General features: G+C 33.9%; 1 protein-coding gene across 7 annotated transcripts; it reads right to left on the bottom strand.

Moving 5' to 3' along the window:
* Nucleotides 1-1,941: 1,941 nt before the first annotated feature.
* Nucleotides 1,942-25,081, bottom strand: LOC116343523 (guanine nucleotide-releasing factor 2-like). Of its 7 annotated transcripts, XM_031771636.1 has the most exons (21): nt 23,135-25,081; nt 22,118-23,011; nt 10,580-10,751; nt 10,018-10,438; nt 9,676-9,935; nt 9,241-9,575; nt 8,917-9,024; nt 8,153-8,726; nt 7,945-8,069; nt 7,323-7,346; nt 5,609-5,798; nt 4,594-5,404; nt 4,264-4,441; nt 4,030-4,056; nt 3,732-3,900; nt 3,551-3,665; nt 3,242-3,483; nt 3,013-3,165; nt 2,820-2,945; nt 2,625-2,756; nt 1,942-2,552 (listed from the first exon to the last, which is right to left on the bottom strand). In XM_031771636.1, the coding sequence occupies exons 2-21, from the start codon at nt 22,140-22,142 to the stop codon at nt 2,405-2,407; spliced, it is 4,335 nt and encodes a 1,444-aa protein (XP_031627496.1). In that variant the 5' UTR covers nt 22,143-23,011; nt 23,135-25,081; the 3' UTR covers nt 1,942-2,404. The 7 variants fall into 7 exon arrangements, with proteins under 7 accessions (XP_031627496.1, XP_031627492.1, XP_031627497.1 ...); XM_031771632.1 differs by lacking the exons at nt 22,118-23,011; nt 23,135-25,081 and adding an exon at nt 12,484-13,680; XM_031771637.1 differs by lacking the exons at nt 22,118-23,011; nt 23,135-25,081 and adding an exon at nt 12,484-13,679 and having other exon boundaries at nt 4,924-5,404.
* Nucleotides 25,082-25,888: the final 807 nt, after the last annotated feature.

Genomic DNA, 25,888 nt, shown 5'->3' with positions numbered 1-25,888 from the left:
TTAATACCAAGTAAATTTAAATAAAAATTCAGGAACTAAAATGCGTTCAAATGGACCATTTACCACTGTGTTCCATTCCTAAATCATAAATTCCAATCACATGCTCAACAATTTTCGCCACTTGCCGGAATAGAAAAAAAACATGATTTTCTTTCATTTGAATGGGTAAATAAAAATGGTATTTTATCAATTTATTCTGGTAGATTATGTGATCACATTTTCTACCATATTTACACTCTAATATTCATTTGGACACATAATAAGTACGGTGTTGGTGCATATTCGATTCATAAGTGAAGATATGTTGTGTTACTGTTTTGTGAAATCGTTGAAGCTGATAAATAATAAATCATATGAATGCGTGCAATAAAAACTCAATCTTACTTGGTTAGTAGTGCGACTCATACCGGAAAAATCTCATGTGCAATCTGTTTAGAATCCATTCACTCAAAAGATGATGATGACTAGTTTATTAGTGGATTTAATTAGGAAAAGCTATGGTCTCATTTGGCATCTTTTAAAAAGGACATGTTTGAGGAACTGCATATATGGTTTAGTTTTTTTTCTTCACATTCTCCTTCAATTAATTTGCAAAGGTCTGTCTAGTCTTTGTCAGTTTCAAAAAAAGGAGGAAGTCGAGACTTGATTAAACCAAGAATGTCAATCTTTACATGAATTTCGTTCGCCAATTCGTTCTAATGTGCAATCTTATACATTTACTACCGTAAAACAATATCTTACAAAAATAATTAGGCCAATCTTCATTAAGATGCTCTCACGAAGCAAAAAAGCTGCTTCGCGTACAAATCATACAATTATGATGGTTCATCAGGTCAGAATAGTATTCATATTCTTTTTTGTGGTTGTGGTTGTTGTTGTTTTTGTCATCTCTACAACACTGAATTGCTATAACTTGCGACATTGATTTTATCTAAATTAAATATGCGATAAATTCATGCTAAAATATCATATTTGTTTTTTTTTTGTTTCTTTTAAATTTTGGTGTAAATACATTTCTTTTACTTAAATTATATATCAATCAATTCCGTTGCCAATTAGAAATGAGTCTTATGCTAAAAATCGAATAAAAATCGATTCCAATGAAAATAAAATCAGCTGAAAATAAAATCGGTGGGGTAAAAAAAAACAAACAATTTGCACATAAAAATGATAATAATTATTATTTAACGTGTTCATTTGGCATATGCATCCAATCCTAAACGAAAATTACACTTACAAATTGCAAATTAAATACAAAAAAAATGTTTGTTTATAAAATGATTTAAATTACGTTAAAAAAAAAATTATTTCAACTAAAATATAAATACTTTTTATACAACATTTAAAATCATACAAAAAACACGATTAAATTAATACAAAATAAAAATGGTTACAATGTAAATAAATATGAAACTGTACATCATCGTTACTAAAATAGTTTCGTCTAAAAATAGCTTTGAATTTTATGGACAGTTTTTGTTGTTGCCGATTGTATAATTTCACACAATGAAATGTGCTGTTTTGTTTCAAAAGAAAATTGAATTCGACTAAAAAGCATTTTATTCGAACTTATTGACCTAATCTCAATTTTGGTTTGTAGTTCATTTTCACTTTTGGTTAACTTTTTCTTCATTTTCTTTTTTAAAAAAAATCTTTAAATCGAAACTTAATTGCAATTAAATTGCATTTTGAGCCAAACATCCGCTTTGCTTCCACATTCCATTGTCTTTTCAATTTTATACAAATGTGAACTCTCTCACTTTTTAAACTAAAAGTTTAACCAATTTTCTTTTCTTTTTTTTTTAAATTATAACTTCTAGGTTTTGGTATTGTTTTCTAAATCCATTTTGTTTTTAATTATTCAAACTACACACAATATAATAAATGGACTAGAGGCTATTCTTTTTTGTTTATTTTTCATGTGATTAATGTTAATTTTTCATTGACAATTTAAAAAAAAAAACTGAAAATCTTTTTTTCTTCAAATAGTTGAATTTGGAATGGTGTGCATCAAAGTATATTTTTGGCGCACATAAAATGTTGGTGATTTCATGACCAAAGCCATTTCTTGTATCACTTTTTTTTAGTTACAAATTTCGTAAAAACATAAATTGTTTCACTAAAACAATGGATACAATACAAAAACATTCATGCACTGATGATTTTAAAATAAACCAAAATCATGCCATTGTGTTGTTCTCTTATGTCTGCATGCAAATCCATCCGTCTAACGATTCAACATTTCTTTTATGCGAGTATAAATACAATTATAGCGCAAAGCTTTATAGCTCTTGCCTAAATCCGTGTCGAATTTGACACTTTGTTAAGTAAAATTCCGAACGTAATCTCTTTCTTTTCTCTCAGCAAAAAAAGATACGTTAACATTCAAAGTTTCGCAATTGATTTAAGTAGATGGTTGCGAAATTGGTTTCCGTGTAACACGAGGTTTGATTGTCTCTGATATTTGCCACATTGCATCTTCATCCAAATAATTTTCAAAGTTATCGAAAAATTCGATAATTTTTGAAATTTTCTTGAATGGATACGAACTACTGAAAAATAGAGCGATTGAAAGTGAACATTAAAAAAAATGTCTTTAAACTGTAATTCTTGCAAAAACTAACCACTTTTTGAACCGCTTCATGTTGACAACGATGTTATGTTGTTGCCAACGCTTTGAGAAATTGATAGTGGCGGGACTTAGGTAGTCTGGATTGCCAATGTGCACAAATGTTAAATCTTGTAAAACCAAACCACTGTAAAAAAATAAGAATGTCATTAGCATCACAGTAAGTATTCAATAGTCACAGCGAACTCACATATATGGAATACACGGTGGGTTTGTTTCGGCCAATGCTTGCCGATAAGCTCGAAAACTTGAGCTACTGTCTATTAAAGCACAGTACTCTTTCAGTCCTTCCGTTATTGTTTTATGCCATTCCAATCTAAAAATGAACATTAAAAATCATTCAATGATACCGTCAATCAATGTCATTGCTTCAGAAATTTTACCTTCGAATTGGGGCTGAATCCAGTGCCGATAGCAAAGCCAAGTATGAATTATAATTGTTGATCTTACGAAGATGTTTCATAATTTTTATAAATTTAATAACATGCTTCTCACGATCTTTGCTATCTTCTTGTTTGAGTATTTGCGAACGCGCCCTGAAAAGTCGAACATTGCAATTGTGATTATTTGATTAAAAGGTATTTATTTTTTTTATAGAGTTCCAAAACATACCAGTATGACATTTTGTTGAAGTGTTCGGTAAATCGAGTGAGATTTGGTGATCTTTCCTCGCATTGCTCCTGAGCCCATAGCAGTACCTCAGGTATTTCGATTTTCTGGAATAGTTCAGCATCCAATAAAGTCATTTGTTCGGCGATATCGGCTGACTTGAGATCCAATAGAGATGGAGGGCTTGTGATTACACTGAGTATTGGATTGATTGGAGACCATTTTTGATGTTTAAACAACATAATCTATTGAGACGATAAATAATGTTAATTTGCTTTCCTGGGGAAACTTTTTATTACTGTGTGTGTGTACCTTTTCAAGAATACAATTACGCAGCAGTTTGGCCATCATCAATTGACCCGAACAAACTAATTGATACACGAATTCATTGAGTAGCTCAAGAATGTGTGGTGTTAAATCCGGGGCACTATCATATATTTAAGAAAAAATTAATCATTTTTTTATCTCGATTAAATCGAAAAAAGAAACTTACGTTAGATCATTGACAACTCGCACGAGTAACGAAAATGATTCCTTAGCTGCTTTTTGTTTTGTTTCATTGATTTGGCAACAGAATAATGAGTATCGATGCGTTAGTTTCTCGATTAAATCCAATGGAGTGATGAATGTACGGAACGTAGTAATGAATGCTTCACCAAATGCTGAAATACGAAAAGAAAACATTTAGAAAATTTCGAAAATGCGAAATTCAAATCAAAGCCACATAAATTTGGAACTAAATAGATCGAAATAAATATATAAGCATAAATGAAGTGAGAAGAGATCTGTACCATTCTGTTCCAGACTAATAGATAATTCTGTGTGTGCGTTATTATTTACGTGGATGTAGTGATCATGATAGCGTGTGAGAACGAGATCAAAAGAGAGAGAGAAAAAAGACAGTAAAACATGTGTAAGAAAATGGTGTGCTGAACAAACATAGTTGGTGTCTAACTCCATTGAAGGATGGCTGTCATAATGGAAATATAAGGAAAATGGGGAACTTAAAAATCGCGTTAACCTACCATTTTCGGAGATTTTCTGTACTTTAGTTGCATGAACAATTAATGCATCCAGTTCGCCACCCTTGACATCAGGCCCATCTTCTCCATCTTTTTTGAATACTAAGCATTTTTGCACATCGATCTCTTCAATCAAAACCGATTGATCGCCTTTTGATGGTGATCCATTGCCAGAGTCAATCTATCGGAAAAAAAAAATGAAAAGATTAGTATTGCGTCAAATTTAATGAAAGAGAAATGTGAATGATAAAATTTTGCAAAATTTTTGATAGTTTAGTGGCCCAAATTCCATGAAAAAGCGTGTAATGAATATTATTTGATGAAAATATGCACCTTCAAGCTATTGTTAGATGAAGCCTGAGGAGGACGTCGTAATACCACAATATCCTCTTCGTCATCGGCATTTTTATCATTAATCGAATTATTATTATTGTTAATCAATTGGCTACTGTTTTGTTTTACTGTACTGGTACATCGGTTGTTATCCTTAGCAGTGTGCTCATTGTTCGTATCACATTCGATTTGATGAATCGAATTTTTGGATTTTTGATTATCATCATTTGCACAACTACTGTCATACAATTGAATGTGATTCTCGTCAGACGACGAGGATCGATTGTTAGTCGTATTTAAAATGTTAACGTTCGTATAAATCACTCTTACGTCGTTATTCACTGCACTCGATTCAGACACATTATTCGACACCGTTACAATATTGCTTTTTAATTTCGATGGGTCGGTATTTGTTTGTTTGGCCGCTTCGGCAGCAGCAGCTGCATTTATGGTTGATGTCGAAATTTGCACATAATTTGATGAGGGTGATGTTGGCGGAATATTATCGATTTTTTGTTGAATATTATTCTCCAATTTATTCCGATTGTTGTTCAATGCGTTATTGTGGATGCTTTGACTAGATAAATCATTTATTGGCATTTCAATGGATTCGCTTAGTATGAGTTTCGGACTAGACGGCGGTGTAATGTTCAAATTGTTAAGTTTGGCACTCGTGCGATGTCGTTTTGGTGGAAGTGCTGGTGGTGGCCGATACTCGGGATTTTCGCTCATCTTCGGTGGTAAGCTCGATGCTTGTGATACCAATGAATCAGATGATTCCATTATCACTTGACGACGCAAGGGCGAAAGACTGCAACAAAGAAAAGAAAAACAATTCACACATAAATTCAGTTAATTTATCACTTTTTTTCTATCTTTCTTTCGCAAACACAACGCAAATCATTTATTTTTAAACAATATCATTTTTGCACCGCAAACAGAGGAAATAATTTACAATTTTACAAACAAAAATAATAATTCAAGGGAAACGAAAGAAACATGAACTGCGTCTTACCTCATTGTTTGGCTGTGTGAGATGTAACGACTGTTGTGTTGTTGATTACTGCTCGCTGTGAAATGATCCACGCTTGTCGAACTCGTCGAATGATGATTCAAATTGCATGTATGCACCGAATGTCGCACAAATTCCGAATTATTATGCGATGTATGTGAACAATTACCGAACATTTCCATGTAAGCCATAACTGTGAAGGCGACACACACATAAAGACCGCAACGCAAAGAAAAACCGCAAATTAAGACGCAGTTGTTGTGTCAAAACGTAAACAAACGAAGCGATTGAATGAAGAAAAAAAACCAAATAAAAAACGATTTATTAGAAAAATGTTTGTACTTTTATATCTTACGTTTGTCTAATAATAACAAAACACTATTGACTATTTTGCTTTTCGTTTTTTTTTTCGTTCATTTAAATGTGAATGTGATATGCACAATGCTGATGATATGCTAAGAAAATATTTTTACGTGTCTTTTTTTGCTTTCGTTCAACAACAATAATGAATGTGTAATATGTTTGTGTATGAAAAATAAATGAATATATGTTTATGCCGTGAAACGTATGTGACATGATTAAAATGTAGTGCACACAAAAGTGTTTGCGTGTTTTACTAATTTTGCTACAATTTATTCGCACTCTATCGGTGATTGGAGATCGTAGATAAAATAGTAAATGTTGTACAAGTGATGTGCTTGTTTATAGTGGCGTGTTCAGGGTTATGTGATACCACAAGAGCCACTCGTTTGCAAACAACAATTTTCAACATCTTTAGCTCAATTGACAACTGTGCTTGCATACGACAGATGTTTTTTTATCAATATTTTCTGTTGTTGCTTTTTTCAGTTTGTACACTTTATTTTTTTTACAACAAGCCGAAATTGTCGACAGCATAAAATAGATAAAATGAGTTTTTACAAGAAAATCCTTTTAGCGATTTTTTTAATTAATCAATTATTTTATAATCCAGTCAAATGGAGTTGAAACACCTTATCATCTTTTTACTTTAATTTAATGTGAATAATTGAGTTATCACAACGTGAATAAAACAAATCGCTTCGAGTGTAACCGATAACTATTGGAATTTGATTCTGTAATTAATTGATCGATGACCGACCGGTGTCTATGATGTTTTAATGCTTGTGAGGTAGGAGAAAGTAAAATTAAAACAGAACAACGAAAAATGATTGGTATGTTTAGACGAAATCGAAATGAAATTGATGGAAACGAGTCTTAATGGAATGATTTGGAGGAAAGTGATGCTACAAAATAATAAAAAAGAATGCTTTAACATAAAACAAATCGATAAAACACATTTATAACCGTGAGAAAGTAAAAAAACCAACAAACATTGACCGAACAAAAAGACAACAAAAAACCACATGATTTTTTTTTTCCTGCTCTTCATAAAACATTCACTGCTTGCGCAATACATTACGTTCAGGTGAATTTTGACCAACAAAAAAGAAGACGAATGAAAGAGACAACGGAAATGAAGAACATACTTTTTTAAATTCAGCAAATTAAAAGAAATTATAAGACTAATTTAGTCAACGGGTGATGTGTGAAACAGAACGGGAAATTACAAAAAAAAACATCAAAATTCAGCAAATACATTGAAAAGTGAGAGTACACAAAACGAACGACATGGATACAATTTTTTGCTACAATTTATTTTGTTGTCTGTTGTTACCCATCGTATTTGGTGACTTACCCGAATAGGCCACACTTTGAAACACTATATTTCAAACACAATAATAACAAAATAACTACAATTAGCAATACAAACATCAGAATTATTTCAAAAAGGGAATTTCTTTTCTTTCTTTAAACGAAATTAACACAGAAACGAAATGGAATACAATTGTATTTGAAATCAAAGAATAGAAATAGAGGCAAGGTTATAATCACAATTGCAACTTTGGATTCAACCAATTTGACAATGTTGAATTTTCACATCAAAAACAAATATAAAGATACGTGACAATTGCTAATACGATTTTTGTTTTGTTTTGTTATTCGGATATAAAACAAGGAAAGATGTCATTTTAAGAGATAGCAAAAGACAATGGAATATATATCTGAGATCTACACAGAGACAAAATTATAGACTTGTCAACAGAATTGTCATGAAAGCGAAATTCTATAATAGCAGAGAGAAGAGGGGGAAATTAGAAAATGAAATGTGGAAGCAGAGTCATGAAAGTTATTTTTTGCATTTTTTTTTTTTTTGGCAAATTGTTTAATGGCCACGAGTTAAGAATACGCCGAAACTCGCGTGAATGAATTTCCGATACAAATTGTGTACCAATTCAAACCGAAAAATAATGACTTACTGTGCTTCTTTTTCACAGGTAAAGGTGGTGGTTGATCTGATTCATCTCCAAAATGATGGTTTATCCGTCGTGGCTCGATCATGCTTTGATGTTTTGTATGATTCATCGGTATAATCATCATATGACTGAAAGTAAAAAGAAAAATGCACAATTGTTACTCAAATATTTTCATTTTATCAGTGTGCTGCGCATCGATTGTTGCCCTTACTTTGGAAAATCATCGGTTTCATCGACGTTATCATAGGTTGAGAATCGATCTCCTCGCAATAGACGAGATCGTGTTTTTATCGGTAGTGCTGGCGGAACTTCATCATCTTCGGCAATGCAATCGTCTTCATTAAATTCAAATGTGGTGCCCGTTGAGTTGGACAGTATTTTATGTTCGACGTTCTTTTTGCTCGAGATTCGCATTGCTTCAGCATAATTATCATAACCATCAAGACTGTCTGCATTAAAACTAAGCATATCATAGTTTCCCATTTGTACATAGTTTTCATTTTTAATCGACTTCTTTGCCATGGCACTGTTTATCATTTTGGATGCAATACTGTTGCTGCTGCTGATTTCATTGCTAAAGTTTGTCATTGATTTTGTAGTTGCGGTTGTTGTCGATGCCATTTGCACAGAATTATTCATAATCGACGACATATTCGCCACATTCAACGATTTCCCACCCAAAATGGTCGATGAATTAATCATACTTTCTCTATGCTGTTCCGCTGACATACGCTTCGCCGACACGCTCTGCATACTTGCTCGAATCGAATACATCGAAACAAAACCTGAATGTGGACACAGAAAATTCAAACGATTAGCTATAGGTCTATACATGGTTTTTGCGATAGTAAAAAGAAAATGATTTAATTTTCAATTATGGTTTTAGTATGAAAAAGCTGAAGAAATGCAGTTTTAGTATTTCGAAATGGTTAAATGACGATACAAAACGATAATGAAATAAGCGAAAAGCCAAACCAGATTCTGAAGATTCTCTCGGATTTCGTCTGGGTTCAACGGTTAATTCGGTTATTGATGCGATTGGTCCAATTGAATCAGTCACTTCACTTCTAATGCAATTGCCCTCTAATAAACCATATGCACGAGCGTATGCGTGTGTTTGTGCGTGCGCAAAAGAATGAAGAAAATGTTTGGAATTGTCTCATGAGTTAATATTTTAAATGGTTAGGTTTTTTTTTACAATGCATGCAAATTGATTGTTTTAGTAATTAAAAGAAAAAATCTTAAAATTAAAAATTAAATTGAATTCAATGAATCGAATGATGTAATTGTATTGCTCACTTTGTTCAAAAAATTTATCGATATCTTCACGCAATGTAATTTCATCATTTTGATGATCATTGCATGTGAGTGCTTTTATTTCATCTTCTTCGCGTGAATGGTTCAGTGCGGAATCAAGTGAACTGGTGCTCAATAAACTGGAATTATCGTCAGGTGATTTTGACCGTAATGACATTCGATCAAAACCACAATTTAGCAGTGTCGAATCAACATTATTGCTACTGATGTCCAAATCGGTGACGGATTGTGTTTGTTGTGTTTGCGGCGATAATTGTATGCCGACCGGTTTCGGTTGGATTTTCCTTTTTGGTGGAAGCGGAGGTGGATTACTTGCTCTAAAATGCAAAACGAAATTAGATTACAATGTAAATGTGTGTTCAATCGTATTAACGGTATTTCATTAATGAGTGCATTGTTTTGTTGTGTCTTGTTTACCTTTCTGGCAATGGTGGTTTTGGCGGTGGACTAGAATCACATAGTATACTTTCAATGCTGCGTGTTGTTCGTAAATTTTTCGATTGTGTCTGCTCCAAAATATCACGTTCGCGTGGTGTTAACGGAATATCGGGAAGTGATGTACGTTGTGTATTCACCTCTGGCCGTTGTAATGTATTGCTGCTCTTATTGGTTTTCGTTGATAAATCACCATTTTTCTCGCGTTCTAATGCCTTCTCATTGGCTATTTGCACCAAATTCTGGAAAATAAAAAGAGAGAATTTATTCACAGCAATCACATATTTACAATGTTCATTTGCTCTGTAAATTATTTAAACTTACCTGAACTGCTTTTTCAACCAGTTCTACAACTTCGGTGACATTTTCTTGACTCAACGATGCACAGTTTGCATCATCTTCGCTTAGCAACACTTCGTCGCACAGTTTAATTAGTTTGCCCAGCGATAGATATACTTGTGTTGTTGCCGAAATGATTGCACTGCTATTTTCATTCAATGTATATGGTTGAAGTGCTGTATGTACATTGGCTATCGTTTCCAAAACAACGGTACCGTTGGCAGGCAACACCTCCAATCGATTTCGTGAAATGACACCTTTGAAATGTTGCAGCGCATTTTTCACTTGTCGCACATGATAATTTAGATCGTGCAACGGTTTGTGATTACTGTCACCGCCGTCCGTTGAACAGAGACTGTGATTACCTTTGGACAGCTTATTCCGTGGACTATTCGGTGAATGAGATCTGCACGATGGATAAAGTAAATTGAACAAATTAGTTGAGTTTTTTTTCTTCTTGCGTTGCGACTGATTCAGTCGCATGTAAAACTGTAAACATTCTAGCCATTTGGAGTTGATTAGTGAAGAGGAAAATAAGCATACATACCGTCCCAGAGACAATGTGTTATTTGGTGCACGAATCTGGATGATTTTACCGATAACATCGTCTTTGAACGACCTGGCTCTTATAACAAATCTATTCTGCTTATGACTATTATTTAGTGCAGCCGAAGGACTATTTGAACCGCTCTGTGTTGAGTGATGATTCAAATCGGCATCTAAATTGATGAAAAAACAAAAAAAAACAATTAAAATCACTGTATTTATTTACTTCAAAACGTTCAACTGGTTAAATCACTGCTCGTTTTCAATTAAAACTAAATTTATCATAATAACAATAAAAAAGGGCATGCGGGCCGTGTGAGAAGTGTTGAAATGCAATTTTAATTACAACCGGACACGTCCCACAAATGCAATTATACACAAAAATGTGCCCATTGTTGCACGAAACTTATGACTTTCATAATTGATGGGTGGTCGGAAAAAGTTTAGCATCTAGAATGAATGTGTTTTTCATTTCATACGGTGTATATGCAAAGCATCGACACCCGCTGGCTACGTGTGTCGTGTTGAATTCACACCGGAAACCATTTCATTACTGTATTTTCTCCAGTTCTGCGATGCATTCATTTTTATTTCTTTCAATTTCGCTTATAAATACATAAAAAACTGTCAACAATAAAAAGGAGCATTTATTATAATATCCATGTTGAAATCCAAACGATGCACTGCACACTGTCAATATGTGTTGTGGCAGTGCACTTATTAACCCAGTTTAAAAGTTGTTTTGCAGCGGCACAAGCGAGATGACAAATCAACATTGATTCAAACGATTATTTGCTAAACAACCACATAACAACAATAAAATGAAAACACACAAAACGAGAGAGTGAATGAGAAAAAGATGGGAAATAAACAGAAATGCCGTGAAAATTGAAAGAGAAAAACGAATCGAATATAATACAGCGCTGAACGAGAGGAAAACGATTTGTTATGCAAACCCGTATATATTTATGTTTATGTTTCGTGCATGTGCATACACCACACTGTTCATATAATAATACTTAATGCAACTCATTACCGCTCGTTATGTTTACTTCATAGTAATAATAACACTTTTATAATGATAACGTGAGCATTAGAGCGAGCGTGAGTGTAAGAAAAAAAAGTATGTTCTGTTTGTTAGTATGGACGTCATGTCATTGAAGAGGAAAACACCAGAAGCTCCCATTCTCGAAAACAAAGGAAACCGAATGACGTGAAATAGGAACAAACAATTATTATCGAGAGAAATAAGAGTAAAAGTAATGCATGACTCAAAAAACACGAACATTCACGGCTATGAAGATAAAAAAACACACACCGACGAATGAGGGAGAAAACATTGCACATACGCATAATAAACAGAAAGCACAATAATTGTTTCTTCTTCTTATTCTCGTGCGCATATGTCTGTAAATAAAAGCATTTTCATTTCGATGAAATGTGCACACCGCACACTCGATATAAACTTGAAAATATCTCTCATTCTTTCGATCTTTCTTTGTTCAATGTTACAATTTAATTACAATGTTTATGTGAAAAAGCGATTACATCACGATAAAATACTGTAATTTTGCCAATTTGTCAAACTCTCACTGACTTTTATGATGATTTTTATTGAGGCGCAATATGTAGCGACGATGCATTTTCCAATTGAGATGCCGTTATGTACGTACGTATGTATTTGTATCTTGAATTTTTAACGTGATTAAATTGCTTTATTTATCGTTGGCAACGATATCGAATTCCAATTTAAAGGAAGAACACTCGTTCAAAGTAAAGATTCGTTCAAACGATGTATTCGAGCATGAAATGCACTTTGGCATGAGTTAAAGAAAAATCAAATAAAAATGCAGATTTATATTATGTGGTATTGGTATTAGGTTTTGTTTGTTGTATGAAACTTACAGTTGAATGTACTGTTATCGTCGACGAGCGAACCCATGGATCGATAAATGGGCATCGACGGTAAAGACGGCGATGCATTTCGTTTGAGTGTAAAATATTTCTTTCTCCATTTGCCAATTGTACCGTTATCCTGATGCGGTTGCTTTTGAAATTCGTTTCCAATGCTAATGGCAAATTGTTTATATGGTTTATACGAGCGTACATTTCTCTTTTTCTCGCAATCAAGCAGAAACGATTCGTCGTATTGTGGCATTGCGCATATCACCATTTGACATGCTTTCTATTATGCTTGTGAGTCGAACTGCAACCAGGTTTTCATTTGGTTTTGCTTGACAGCAATGCGAAACCCTATGAACATTAATCTGATCACTTTTCAGCTGATTGCTACCGTTGCTTTTCACTTGTCAATGTATGGATGTATGTATGTGTATGTGTGTGTGTGTGGCTTTTAGTCGAATATGTGCGCAAAAAACGAAGAATACAAAATGATTAATGGTGGTTATGGTTTCAATGTCATCGAACATATAATATTTCATCAATAGCATTCGAATGGTATGGAATACGGAAACAAATCCAAATTAGCAGTTGACCCAAAAAAAAGCTATGCCATGCACACCGCGATGAATTTATAGCCAAATTGAATTCTGAGTGCGATTTAATGTAGTGTTAAAATCATTGGCCTTAATTGCAAATTGAGAAGGAGCACGCGTTTAGCACAGCATTTGGCTTAAAAAATGTGCCAAACATTGAATCTAATGAAGCTCAATTTCGAACACTTGAATCAAATATCATCATCTATTTGATTTTCCTTCTTCACGTTCGCACACATACTACAACCAGCAATACACTGATAATGATAATAATTGGCCGCTTTTTTTTATTACTCTCTACATATTCATAAATTCAATACACGATTACTATTCATTTTTGGTTCGACACAACTTGAGCACACTTCGTTGATGCAATCAACAAATTAAGCGTAAACAATTTTTAAATTCACAAATTAATTGACACATTTCCAGTAGAATGTCGTTTAAATTGCTTTAAATTAGTTGAAATTGCACGCGAATTTATTGTGTCTTTTTTATTATTTCTCTCTTTGTTCATACAAATTACAAGCAATTTTGCTATTTTTTCGCTACTTCACTGCTCACTATTCACTGTGCGCGATCACGTCAACTGATGTGATTCGAATAAAGCTTAGCGAATAATTTTCGATTTTGATTAGCGCAAAAATTTATTGGGGCACAACCAAATTTGTGATCGAACCACGCAAAGATTGAACAAAAAAAAAATGAAACTGCAAAAACGGTCTTTTCTCGGTCACAATGATCGAGCGAAAAAAAAAAAAGAAAGAAGATGTATACGCGTGACGAGCATACGATGAAATTGGAATACACTACCTACTTATTAGATTGATTCTCGACTGATGAATATATACTTGATATTCAACCAAAAAAAAAGAATATTCATTCTATTACATCTTTATATAAACCAATTCGTTGCTCGAGTTATTTTTCTTCTTCTTCTTTTTTTTGCTTTGCTTTATTTCTATTTCGTATTCCTTTCGGTGTCTATTTTCAGCAAAAAAAAAAATATTTTGCAGTTTCATTGTTGCTTCTCTCTTTCTCGCTCTCACACGCTCGACCAAAACCAAACTGTCTGCTTAAGTTGATTTGAACGGCCATTGGCACCAGATTCACGAAAACAGTCGATTTGAACCAAAAAAAGACCGAAAAAAAACCATACAAAAAAAACGTTTTTGGTGAAATGTAACTTTGATTGTTCATTTGTATTTGATTTGATAGAAAAGCAGAGCGAATAAAAACTCAATCGATTGATTGATTCGTAATTTAGTTCCATTAGCATTGAATCACATGAGTTGAGACTTTCATGTTGACTCGTAAGCGACATAAAAGAATCAAAACAAATATACATATGTCGCAAGTCTCGCTAACGATGCCACTTTGATGTGTACAATTTCAATTTCATCTGAATTGCATTCGGCAATACGGGCATGATCATTCGTCGGCATCATTGTCGTTTTCATGGCAGATTTCCATTTGAAATGTAGCAATCACACTGTTTTACAAAAACCTAATTCGATGCGCTAAAAACTAATTGAAATTTCACCATCGTTCCAATTGATGCATATACGAATGTGTATAACAAATCGCATGATGACCATATGCCCACGGGCTGTTGCTGTTTTCAATGAAATTCCATCAATTTTTATTTTCTGTGTTGCCATTCAAAATAACAAAAATAGCTGGCTAGTAGAGTAATTTTACCATATTTCACAACAAATATGCAACGAATGTGTGGTTTTTGACGGCGGCACGGCGACAACACAATAATAAAATGCCATTAGACGCAAATTTTTTGTACGAAAAAAAAACATCTCTTTGATAGCATGTAAGCATAGATTGGATCAAAAACCAAAAACCACCAACGAATATCGTTTGATGCAATGCATGAAGCATACACAACCAACAACAATGCTCTCATGTTCGATATAGACTTTTTTTAATGTGATTCTATTTAATGGCATATTTGTATCATGTTTGGAAAATAGAATCGTCGAGCGATGAGCTCGCCATTAGTCTATATATTACCTATTATGTGTGGTTTGAACCAAACCCATATGATTCGCGGACACGGAATTCGCAGTATCGTGAAAAAAGATGAAAAAAAAGTAATCATTACTGTGAACATTTCGCCCGACACTGTAAATGCGTGATGCGATGACTCTAACGGCTATATTTAATTTGCCATTTTGTGTGTTTTTGGTTGTGCATGATTGTTGTTGTTGTTCGTCACCGTAATTAATCGTTACTCCGTCGCCATTGACGTTATTCGCATATTTTTTTTTTGCTATGAACTATCGTTCGCAGCATAACTATGTAGAGAAAGAGATAGATAGATAAGCGGCTACGGCGCACACGATACCATTACGAATGTGAATTAGTAAATTGTGTGCGCTGGGACGCATGTCTTCCCTTGTTATATTCATAATATACGCCAAAGTCACACACAAAACACATCATGCAAGCATATTCGAAAAATTACTCATTTTACAAATAAACATGGCATTTATATTCGCTACGAAGTGCATGACTACACTCATTCCGTGTACTGTGTGTGATTACGTCATTTCAATTTTACTCTTGTTTTACGCTTTTTTTATTATTTATATCAATGTATTTTGCGTTGTGCAGTTTGCCCGTTGCCATTCAGCTTTGAGTCGTCAGTTATCTAGCTCTCTCTATCCCTCTCTTTTCAACTCTATTTTCCGCTGTGTCCAGCATGTGTACAATTTACATGAATGAGCAAAAAACGGCTAGATAAAAATAGGAACTGAACGCATTGACGCGTACGATGCTTTCCAATTTAATCACACATGAAATGTGACACATGACCGGAATACTGTGTAGCCCATTGCACTGACGGTGGAATACTAATTGCAACCAAATGCGATCGGACACGATTCATTGAAAACAAAACGCACCCACTATCGATAGTAAAGGCATTTCATTATGTGGCAAATTGTATGCACTGTTTAATTCAATATCTTTCTCCCTCGCTAAATCTTTCTCTCTTCACATTCATCTCTTTATTCCGTCCCAGTTCAATCGTGTATGTGTTTTTTTTACAGATATTCAAATCCTTTTGTTGGCTTATCTATCGAGAGTGTTTTTTATTATTCATTCATTTTATGCAACATATTCAGTTTATACTTCTGTTATTGAATTAAAACGTATCCAACGAGTCAAGTTATGTGCTTGACTGTTTTTGTATTGAGCAAGAGTTGAATAGCTACTACTGCCACCATATGAATAATTTGAATAAATGCCTTTTTCCGGTTACAATAATGTATTCATAATGTTTTGTTTGTTGTCTCTTTTCCTCTCCTCTCTCTATCTTCCTCTCTGTCCGTGACTTGTTCATTCATCACATATAAGTGTTACATCAATTTCTCTATTGAGCAAAGTACGCGTGCCGCTTTAAATTATCGGACAAAATAATCAAATTACCTATTGAATTTCATGTTGCGCTATCGATTCGATTGTTTCAATCGCTGACGGTTTCTATGAAATTACAATGACATGCAAAGAAAAAAAAATTGGTACATGATTTTTTTTTTGCTACTCACTCCAAAAAAATATGATTTTGCTACGCCTCATTTTGGCGTTGATGTTCATTTTAGTAAATGTTGGCAAGTCACAAGTGGAATGAGTAAGTTTCCCAGAGGAAACGAACATTGGCATTGTTGGAAGTTGACACAAATTCATTCGCTAATTGACAGCCGCCACAAAACAATTTATGCAAAATGCATCTGATATATTGTATTCAAATTGAAATGTGCGCATATTGCACGTGTAACAGTTTCCACTCATCATCAACAACATCTCTTTTTTTGTTTGTTTGTTTGTTTTTTTTTTTTTTCATTTCAGTTGGTGCATTTTACGGAACCAATGTGCACTTCATGGTAAATGTGCAGCTCCGTAGAATTCATCGTCGAAATTTATAATTTAAATGGACAGCATATTATGATGTAATGCATGATAAAATAACGTATATTTAACTCGATTATCATCATCATCGTGATTGAATTGTGCGAGTGATATGCCAGTTATGGCATATAATATGCACAAATAGATGGATAAATATTTCTGTTGAAAATAAACAGGAAAAATAAAAGAAAAAAATGAGAAATAAATCCATAAAATATATTCATTTCATAACAAGTGTACCGCTATTTTTAATATCATTAAATCGAGAACTGGTCAGCTTAAAAGAAGAAATAATATGAAAAAAATAATAATCCAAACGACAAAAACACGTTTGCTATGAATAGGTTTGCATTTTTGTACCTGCCAAACCATCTCATTGCCCTAGAGTCAGAATTGAATGGTCGTATGTTTGGTATGTTTATCTCATGGCAATGCAAACAAAACTGTATTGGCCTTATCGCGCGTCACCAAAACAGAGAGCAAGAGAGAGAGAGAGACGGAGCGTAGAAAATTACAGTGTCTTTGTTGCGGTTAATTGTCACGGCGCATTAATGTACTGTAGCAAAGTTTTCCGTCTATCTCTCATACTCGCTTAAAACCAGCTACTCAAATAAATTGCAGCGCAAATATTTACCGGTCGCTATTTTTGTGTCTGCGCTCATATTATCTTCATGTTTTTCAAATCGTGGTGTGGCAGAAACGTGCATTTCCACCCATCTTATCATTATTTGTTGTTCGTGTATATCATGCTTGCGCTTGATTGTTGCTAATTTGCTCAGTCAGAGAGTTTGCTTCGTTGGATGGTACTTAAACCTCTCTTCGTGACAAAAAATAAACATAGTCGATTCCGTACAATTTTATCTCATACACTGCTGGCATATAAATTACTTTGCTTAAAATAAACTCAGTTTGAACATAAAAAAATTTGTTGTCTAAACAAATAAAATTAGCGAATGAATGTGCATCGCATTCGGTTAGCAGATAAAATTCAATTCGGATGCATGGGAATGCGATGCATAGCAACGCAAACATAAAATGCGTCATTTCGAAAATGAACTGCACATTAACGTCAATTGATGATTTTGTCAAGATTTCAAATGATGATTGGAAAGGTGTTTTTTGTTACCACAGTTCTATGAGTAGAAAAATATACGATAACAGTTAAACAGCATAAAAAAAGCCAAAATGTTCAAGTTTTTGTTGACACTAAATAGTAGGTCGTGTATAAACAAATAGATTTTATAGAACCTTTAGATAAGTATTCTACACTTTTCAGAACAATGATTCAATGGAAAATTTCCGAACATTTGTACACAAAACAATACTGATGACACAAACGATATTCGCAAAATGTGAGAATTCTCATTTTTGTCCCATTGCTAGAATATTCATTTTTATTTGCATCACATTTGAATTATTGTCATTTATTGTTACACGAAATGGTGTCAGACAAATACTGAAGAATGAAAAATAAAATAAAACCCATAAAAATAAATGTTGACGGAATTTTTCAAATCAAATAAGATATTTTCATTCAAAATGAATTTGTATCGATGCCAACTGCCACAAAATGTCTTTAACACAATCGCATGGGAATAAAGTATGTAAAATACAATAGTGTATTTCCAAATTGACTGAAAAACCATCATAATTTCATTTTGACAATAATGATGATGATGCGATGTGTGGTTTTGTGTTTTGTTGTGTTTGAATTTAGTTTCCCTTTGTTTGGTTGAATGTTTGTGTTTGGTGTCTTATAGTGTCACCATTTAAAAAGAAACAGCAAACAGAACAAATGACGAAGAAAACGAAAATGATGGGCGATTCGGCTGACTGAACAATGAGCAACACTTATTTTGACTCATCGTGTGGCGCATTCAGTTTAACGATCTTTTTTGTTCTTTTCATTTTTCTTAATCTTCTCATCGGATATTTCACTTTAGAAGATTCATTTCAAAGGATGCGAATCATAAAGCGGACATTATGGTTTTTATTCGTTGCCAAATAAATTATGCATGCGGTCGACGATTGTGTGAGCTCACATCTTCAAGTTCTTCGTGATAGGTGCGTTTTATGGTCGGTGTGCTATTTGAGTCAGCTCATTTCAGTGAATCGAACCATGGCATATACTTGTTACTTCCTAAGTTGATCATTTGTTAAAGAAACGAAATGCCAGCTCATTTTAAATATGAATGACAGCGGTGTATGAGTAAAAAAATTGCCAACATTCTTCGCCTCGCTTAGCTAGAATCATTCAACGATGATTACGATGAATTTTTAGCCGACCTTAGCAACGATACAAATGTCCATAATTGGTAAAAAAATAACATTGTTCGTGGAATTAAGATGGTATATGCAGTTCAACGCCTTTTATGAAATAATGATCATTCTCAATAAAATGTCTGCAAATCAATGAATTCATACAAAAGTACTTTATAGATCCATATCTTTTCTCTTCATTTATCTTTGTCTTTCTTCGTTTCTATCGTACCTCTTGTCGATTCCATTTCAAGAAACAAATGGAATGTCAAGAAATCGAACAAAATGTATTTTTACGGTGAAAAGAAAAAAAAATTAATGCATTGACTGACACACCATGCGCTGAGATCGCGCAAACAACCACGTCAAGCACCTCATATTCTATCATTTGTAATGTGTGGCAACGAGAGAGAGAGAAAAAAAAGATATAGAAAATATGCGTGTAATTGTAAAGAGAATTTTCGTTGCAAGCCGCCTATAGCAACGCGAGAAGGAACGCGAGCGATTGAAATAGAAAAAGAAAATGTACCAGAAAAAAAGTTGCCGTTTCCGTATATTGAGAATTTGAGTGAGCGTGCGACGGAATATATGTTTCGACAATTTAATAGCATTTGTTCGGTTGTGGAGAGTGCATTAAAAATAGACGCATGCAATATAAATGGAAAGAAGAAGCGTATTCGGTTTTGGTTTCTCAATCGAACAAAGAACCGATCTAAATTCCGAGACGTATTTCACAATAGAAAATAGTTGTTGTTGTTGTTACTGCTGCTAAATTCCATGGGATGAACACGATGCACGATGTGCGTTCCTGTGCATGCATTTCATCATTTCGTTATCGCTCATCATCATCACATTTTCGCCCATCCAAAACACACAAACATTCATTTCACTTCAGCCAACGGTCTCACCGTGGAACGAAAAACGCACAATCGACCCAAGTGTTTCTTCAAATTGAACAAGAAGGAAAACATTTTACACTGTACATAAATGTTAATTAAAATGAACCTTCAGCGAAATGAGAAATAAAAAAATTCCGTACACATTGTTAACTGGAATTTCTCTTTTCGCTTTTGTGCAAAAACCTAAATTCAAAATGCCCATTCTACATTACATTTCAGCGAGACATATATTACACAGATTATATTTTCTTCGTTTTTCGAGTTGAAAAACCTTCTATTTGAAATAGTGTGCAACCCATCTGTAGGTTATTCGCTTACCGTATTTCGTACACATATTTTCTCTTTTTTTGGCATTTTTGTCGCTGTGTTGCCGATAGTCTCGGGCAAATGTTATTTTCATAGCATATAACACTCACTCATTTCAGTCGCTTTGTATAAGCTTCAGATTCAGTTTTTGGTGTGCTGTTTTTAAATGTGTACCCGGATTCATGGCTAGATATAAGGTGCCGTGCGGTGTGTGCTAAGATACATATAAAAATGAACTCGTGTATTGTTCAATAAATGCCATACAGTTTAGTAAAAGTATTAGGAATTGAATAGCGAGCGCGCTTCAATGCAAAGAAAACAAATATAATATAGACAATGACGATGCTATAACCAAAACAAAATAACCAACGATTTGCAGTGGACCAATCGATGCAATTGCTTTGTCTCTCCGAAATCATTGAATGAAGAAATACTTGTATATGTACAAAGTAGAGAATGTAAGGAGAAGAAGGAACAACAAAAAATCGTTGTTGCAGCAGCTGAAAGAAAGTCAGCATGATTCGTGTGATGATGCTGTGCACATTTTTGCTCGGAATATTCCGAGTAGTTCGTTTCACAAATTCCAAACGGAACCAACAATAAGCAATATGTTCTGAAAAATACATATAGAAAATTTGTTTCTTGTGCCTTTTTTCTGCTGCTATTGATCAGCTCCGTTCGAGTTCCACTTATTGCATCGGGTTGGGTGTGTACCGTTGTGTGAGTGTACATCGCATTCATCATACACTATACTATACTTGCACAAATGGCATCAATAAAATGATAAATGCAGTGCGGGTGTTTATCTCACTGTAGCATATACGCATTCGTATTACACATTGTACATGATGTAGACTGTAGAGTATACTATTTGGAGCACTGAGTTGCCATAGTGCACCGTTTCTACGAAATAAATGTTCGTTGTTCTCGACTCGCTGCTCTATTTTCACGCGCGCTTACGCATTCAGCAACTGAATTTTAGTTGCAAGCGTATTATATAGCGCGTCCATACGAATTCGCAGATTTAATGAAATTAAAATAGTCGGCGCTGGTATTTTTCTACTTTTCTTCCTCTCTCAGTGCACTTCCTTCTATTTAAACTTCGTTATCGTGTATTGCCTCTGGAATGTGCACCGTTCTATTGAGCTCAAGCAAACGGTTTAATTTTAAGAGTATTGAATGTTGAATGCTCTTACGGGATTAACTCATAACTTTAATTAAATTATCGTGATTTTACTCTCTTTGCTTACGCTCAAAAAATAATATATGTTTCCTTTTAGCGTAATATTGAACTCTCCGTGCATTGCATGTGTAATATATGATTACAATGAAACAAAACGCTATTTACTCAATTATTTCTCGACTTTGTAGACTCTTTTTTTTCATTTTATGTGTTTTTTTTTTGTTCTATCTTTTGTTTTTTTCCTTCCTCTCGATTCTTTTCCGACTTTTTTCTCATTTACTTTAACTTTTAATTCGTTTTTTAATGCTTTTATTTTCTCATTCTCACTTCACAGCACTAAGTACAATTGCATTTGGCATGTTTGTTTCAATATGTAAGTGTAAATTGTAGTAAAAAGAAGTTTTTGAATATATGCAGCATGTTTAACATGCGAGACAGAGGAAATGTGCGAAATGTGATTGAACTTCACTTACCATCATTCTTCAAGTAAAAGGACATTGTGATGTGATTGTTTTTTTTTATTTCGGCTTCTGTTCGTCTGTTACTCTTTGTTGTCGTTATTTCTTGGTCGAGTGATTCGTTTTACTTCGTGTTGTTATTTTTTTTTAATTTGAACTTTTATTTAGCTGTTTGATTTATGTACTCTCTCTTTTTCGTCGACGAATAGTCATTCGAATTGAATGGCTTGAATTCATTTGAGCAGCGAATTATTTTGCTGCGAATACAAGCAATGTCGAGAGTGATGCATTGCCAAAATTGAAAGTGTTTGGAATGTATTCACGCAAGCCAACAGCGCAAATGACTGGCATGCAAAATACACAGTCATCGATGATGACTGAATCGCTTGTAATGAGCGATATGTGATGATGACGACAATCAACAAGAATTTTTTTTTTCCGTTTTGCACTTTAACACTATATTTAGTTTCACTTTTTTTGCGATTGGACTTTGTTATTTTTGCTCTAACAACATTAAAATTGATCTCCTTTTTTAAGAACTTAATAACCACATTTAAATTGTTTGCCGTTTTTTTCTGTCATTCACTTTAAACAAAAAAAGGGCTTGGGTCGTTTCCGTTTTTCTTGGAAATTGTATTACCAAATGTGTTTACACTTCTTCCGAAAATAAAATAGATACACACAGTTGTTTTGGATCGTCTTTCTAGACGACGATTATTATCTGGTATTTTTTTCACACAAACCGAATTGCAAGTACATAGCGTGTGTATTCATTTGCACAATTCATCATTCATTGGCACTTCGAATCAATCTCTTTGTTTGTTTTACTTGTCTTTTTCTTTTTAGATTTTGTACTTTGTCGTCATCGAGTAGCAATTAAAGCACACAAACGCTCTCATATACACCCAACTTCATATAGTTTTGGAAAAAAAGAACAAAAAAAAATCAATTCGTTAACAAGTTACACACTTTGATATTTTTAGGTTGTGTTGATATCATTTTGTGACTTGATAAATTGGTGCTCTTTATTACCTTTTTTTGCTCTATCCATATTTTGGTTTCCCATCACACATCATATGTATCTATATATGTATACTGTTTGGTCGTTTCGTTTGATCTATTTCCAATGACACAATGTGTAGAAGTGTCTATATCCAAACATAGTTGAACTTTTATTATTAGCATATACAAGGGATTTTTTTTCTAGTTGGGATTAGATCGAATGTATGAAGTAACCGAGTTTTTATGTATCGACTTAATCGTCGTCGGAGTCGTCATCATTGACATTTCACAATACACACCGATAAAAATAATAGTTATTATTTATAAATATGGTCGTTTGGTCGGTTTGGAGTGTACGTTCTCTTTTTTTGTTTGTGTCACAACAAAATGATTTCATATATAGATTTCAGTGAGAGAGACGACAAACATACAAATACACTCCTTCGTGCACGATTTTCAGTGCCTCTTGTTTGTGTCGTTGGAGGTTCGACAATGGAGCGAAATATGGAGAATCTATATAGATTTCAAATGGTATATACAGAATATATCGAAAACGACAGCAGCAAATCCGATAATGAAAAATAGATGGAACGACGACGACGACGACACACAATCACGAAATGTTTGTTGTTGTTGTTTTTTTTTTTCTTCGGTTTCGATTCACAGGAAAAAATGCCTTTGGATTGACAATGTTTCTATTTAGCTATTCCATCGTCGGTCGACCGATAGGACGATTACGAATCACGAACGACTGTTGTTGTACATTGAACCCTTTTTTTCCTGTTTATTGTACACTGGTAACGCTTCGATGACGAAAACTAAAATCATTTAATCGTTCAACCAACTTTTACACCAATTTAACGAAAAACGGGAAATGTCGGAGAAAATTCTTTTTTTACGACGAACCAAAACACAATCACCATTCACAACAACTGCGCGACATACTGCTGCATACAATGTCATCCATATTCGGGGATGGCAATAAAGAAAAAGCAAATCGTCGAGAAACTCAGCACCAAAATAATAATAACAATAATAATGAAAAGACGTGTAAATGTTTAGTGAAATTAATTCTGTTGCGGTTCCGTCATTGACGTCTTCAAGCGATTTGTTATTCTCATTCGTTGTTTTATTTAAATTTGAGCTCAAGTCGATTCGTTTTATCCTCTTATTCTCAATATTTTTACATTACAATTTTTTATTGTTCATTCGTTAGTTTTAAATGTTGTTCGCTTTGCTCGGCACGGTTTGGTACACACTCTTGAATCAATTCGTAACGTGAAATGAATATTTATGTTGGTTTCTGTTTGTCTCGCTTTTCACTTATATTTTATTGTTAATTCTACGTTTTATTTTCCTTCCTTCTTTCCCATTTGTTTAACATTGTCCTGATGTATGAGTGAGTTTAGTTTTCACATTTCGGTCGAAATGCAATTGAGACAAATTGGTGGTGTTTCAATGTAAAATCCCAAAAATAACCGAATGAATTCAGCTCAATTTGTGTACACTTGAATTTCTATTATCTTATTCTTAAATTGGCTCAAGTCTAGTAAATCTTCTAATCGAAACTAAACAAAAACAATTTTTTTTGCACAATTGATACATTCATCTGAGTCACACACAAAATAATCACTGCAGAAAAAAATTCACTAATTCACTTTTCATTTCACAAATATTCGAATATTATTATGAATGTATATTTTGTTTCTTCTTATTGGTGGACTTTTGTCTCGCGATATTTGTTTTTGTGGGTAAGACGAACGATATAGAAATAAGAGAGAAAAAAAAATAATTTGCGTTTAGCGAAAAGACGTACACTCATTCAGCACCCGACAAAAGCGAAAAAACGATTGATATTGAAAACTGGAATCATCGTCACTGGAACATAGCAGCCACCAACAGTACGATGTGTGTGTTTTTTTCTCTCTACTTCTTCCACTACTCTTTGGTGTTGTTTTTCTGCTGCTTATTCTGCGTGCGCGATCCGGACGTTCCGTACGTTCGCACAGACCAGAGAAAAATATATGATTAATGTTAGAATGCGATGCACGAAAGAAAAATAGGGATTGGTAGAAGAAGAACAAGCAAAGTGACAATGTGAAATGAACGTAACAGACGACAACATACGAAAAACTTCCAAAAACTGGATGACAGACTGTGTGCGCTTACACGCAAATTCATTGTGTGTGCATATGTATCCTCCTTGTTGTGCGCGCGCGATATATTCCATACAATCTTAAAATCATATCAAATGTGTGCATGTGTGTTGGTGCCTTGCGATTTCTAGCGTGCGTCAAGCAATATAGAGACACAGACACACACCATTCGTGAATGAAAATCAAATGATACTGGCGAGTATTGACATTGAAATCCAACACCGATACACACTGACGGCAGAAAAAGGGAGATGGAGATATTGGAGATACCATTCAAACCGATTTTGTTGGCGATATATTTGAGTGCGCCGATTTTATGTATCGCATAAAGCGATTCAATACGCACACAAATAAATAACCCAAAATATTGACATATATCTTCTGTCTCATTCGTTCGAGGCGAAAACCGATATATGATGTACTTCTTAACAATTTTAATTGCACTCTATAATAAATGTGTTGTATTAAAATTGTATGCATAAACTCAGAAATACGTATTTTAATCTCATTTTCATCGAAAAAACATTCAATTTTCTCCATCGACTATTACATTTTCATAGCGTTAAAAACGCGCGAAGCGAATTCTTGACAGTAAAAACTGCATCTGGGCCAACTTCACTTCGATTGG

This window comes from Contarinia nasturtii, unplaced genomic scaffold, assembly GCF_009176525.2.
Source record: "Contarinia nasturtii isolate CC-2019 unplaced genomic scaffold, AAFC_CNas_1.1 Cnas_scaffold_1037, whole genome shotgun sequence".
Taxonomy (NCBI): domain Eukaryota; kingdom Metazoa; phylum Arthropoda; class Insecta; order Diptera; family Cecidomyiidae; genus Contarinia; species Contarinia nasturtii.
The sequence above is the reverse complement of the archived record's forward strand: the minus strand, read 5'-3'. Positions and strand labels throughout refer to the sequence as shown.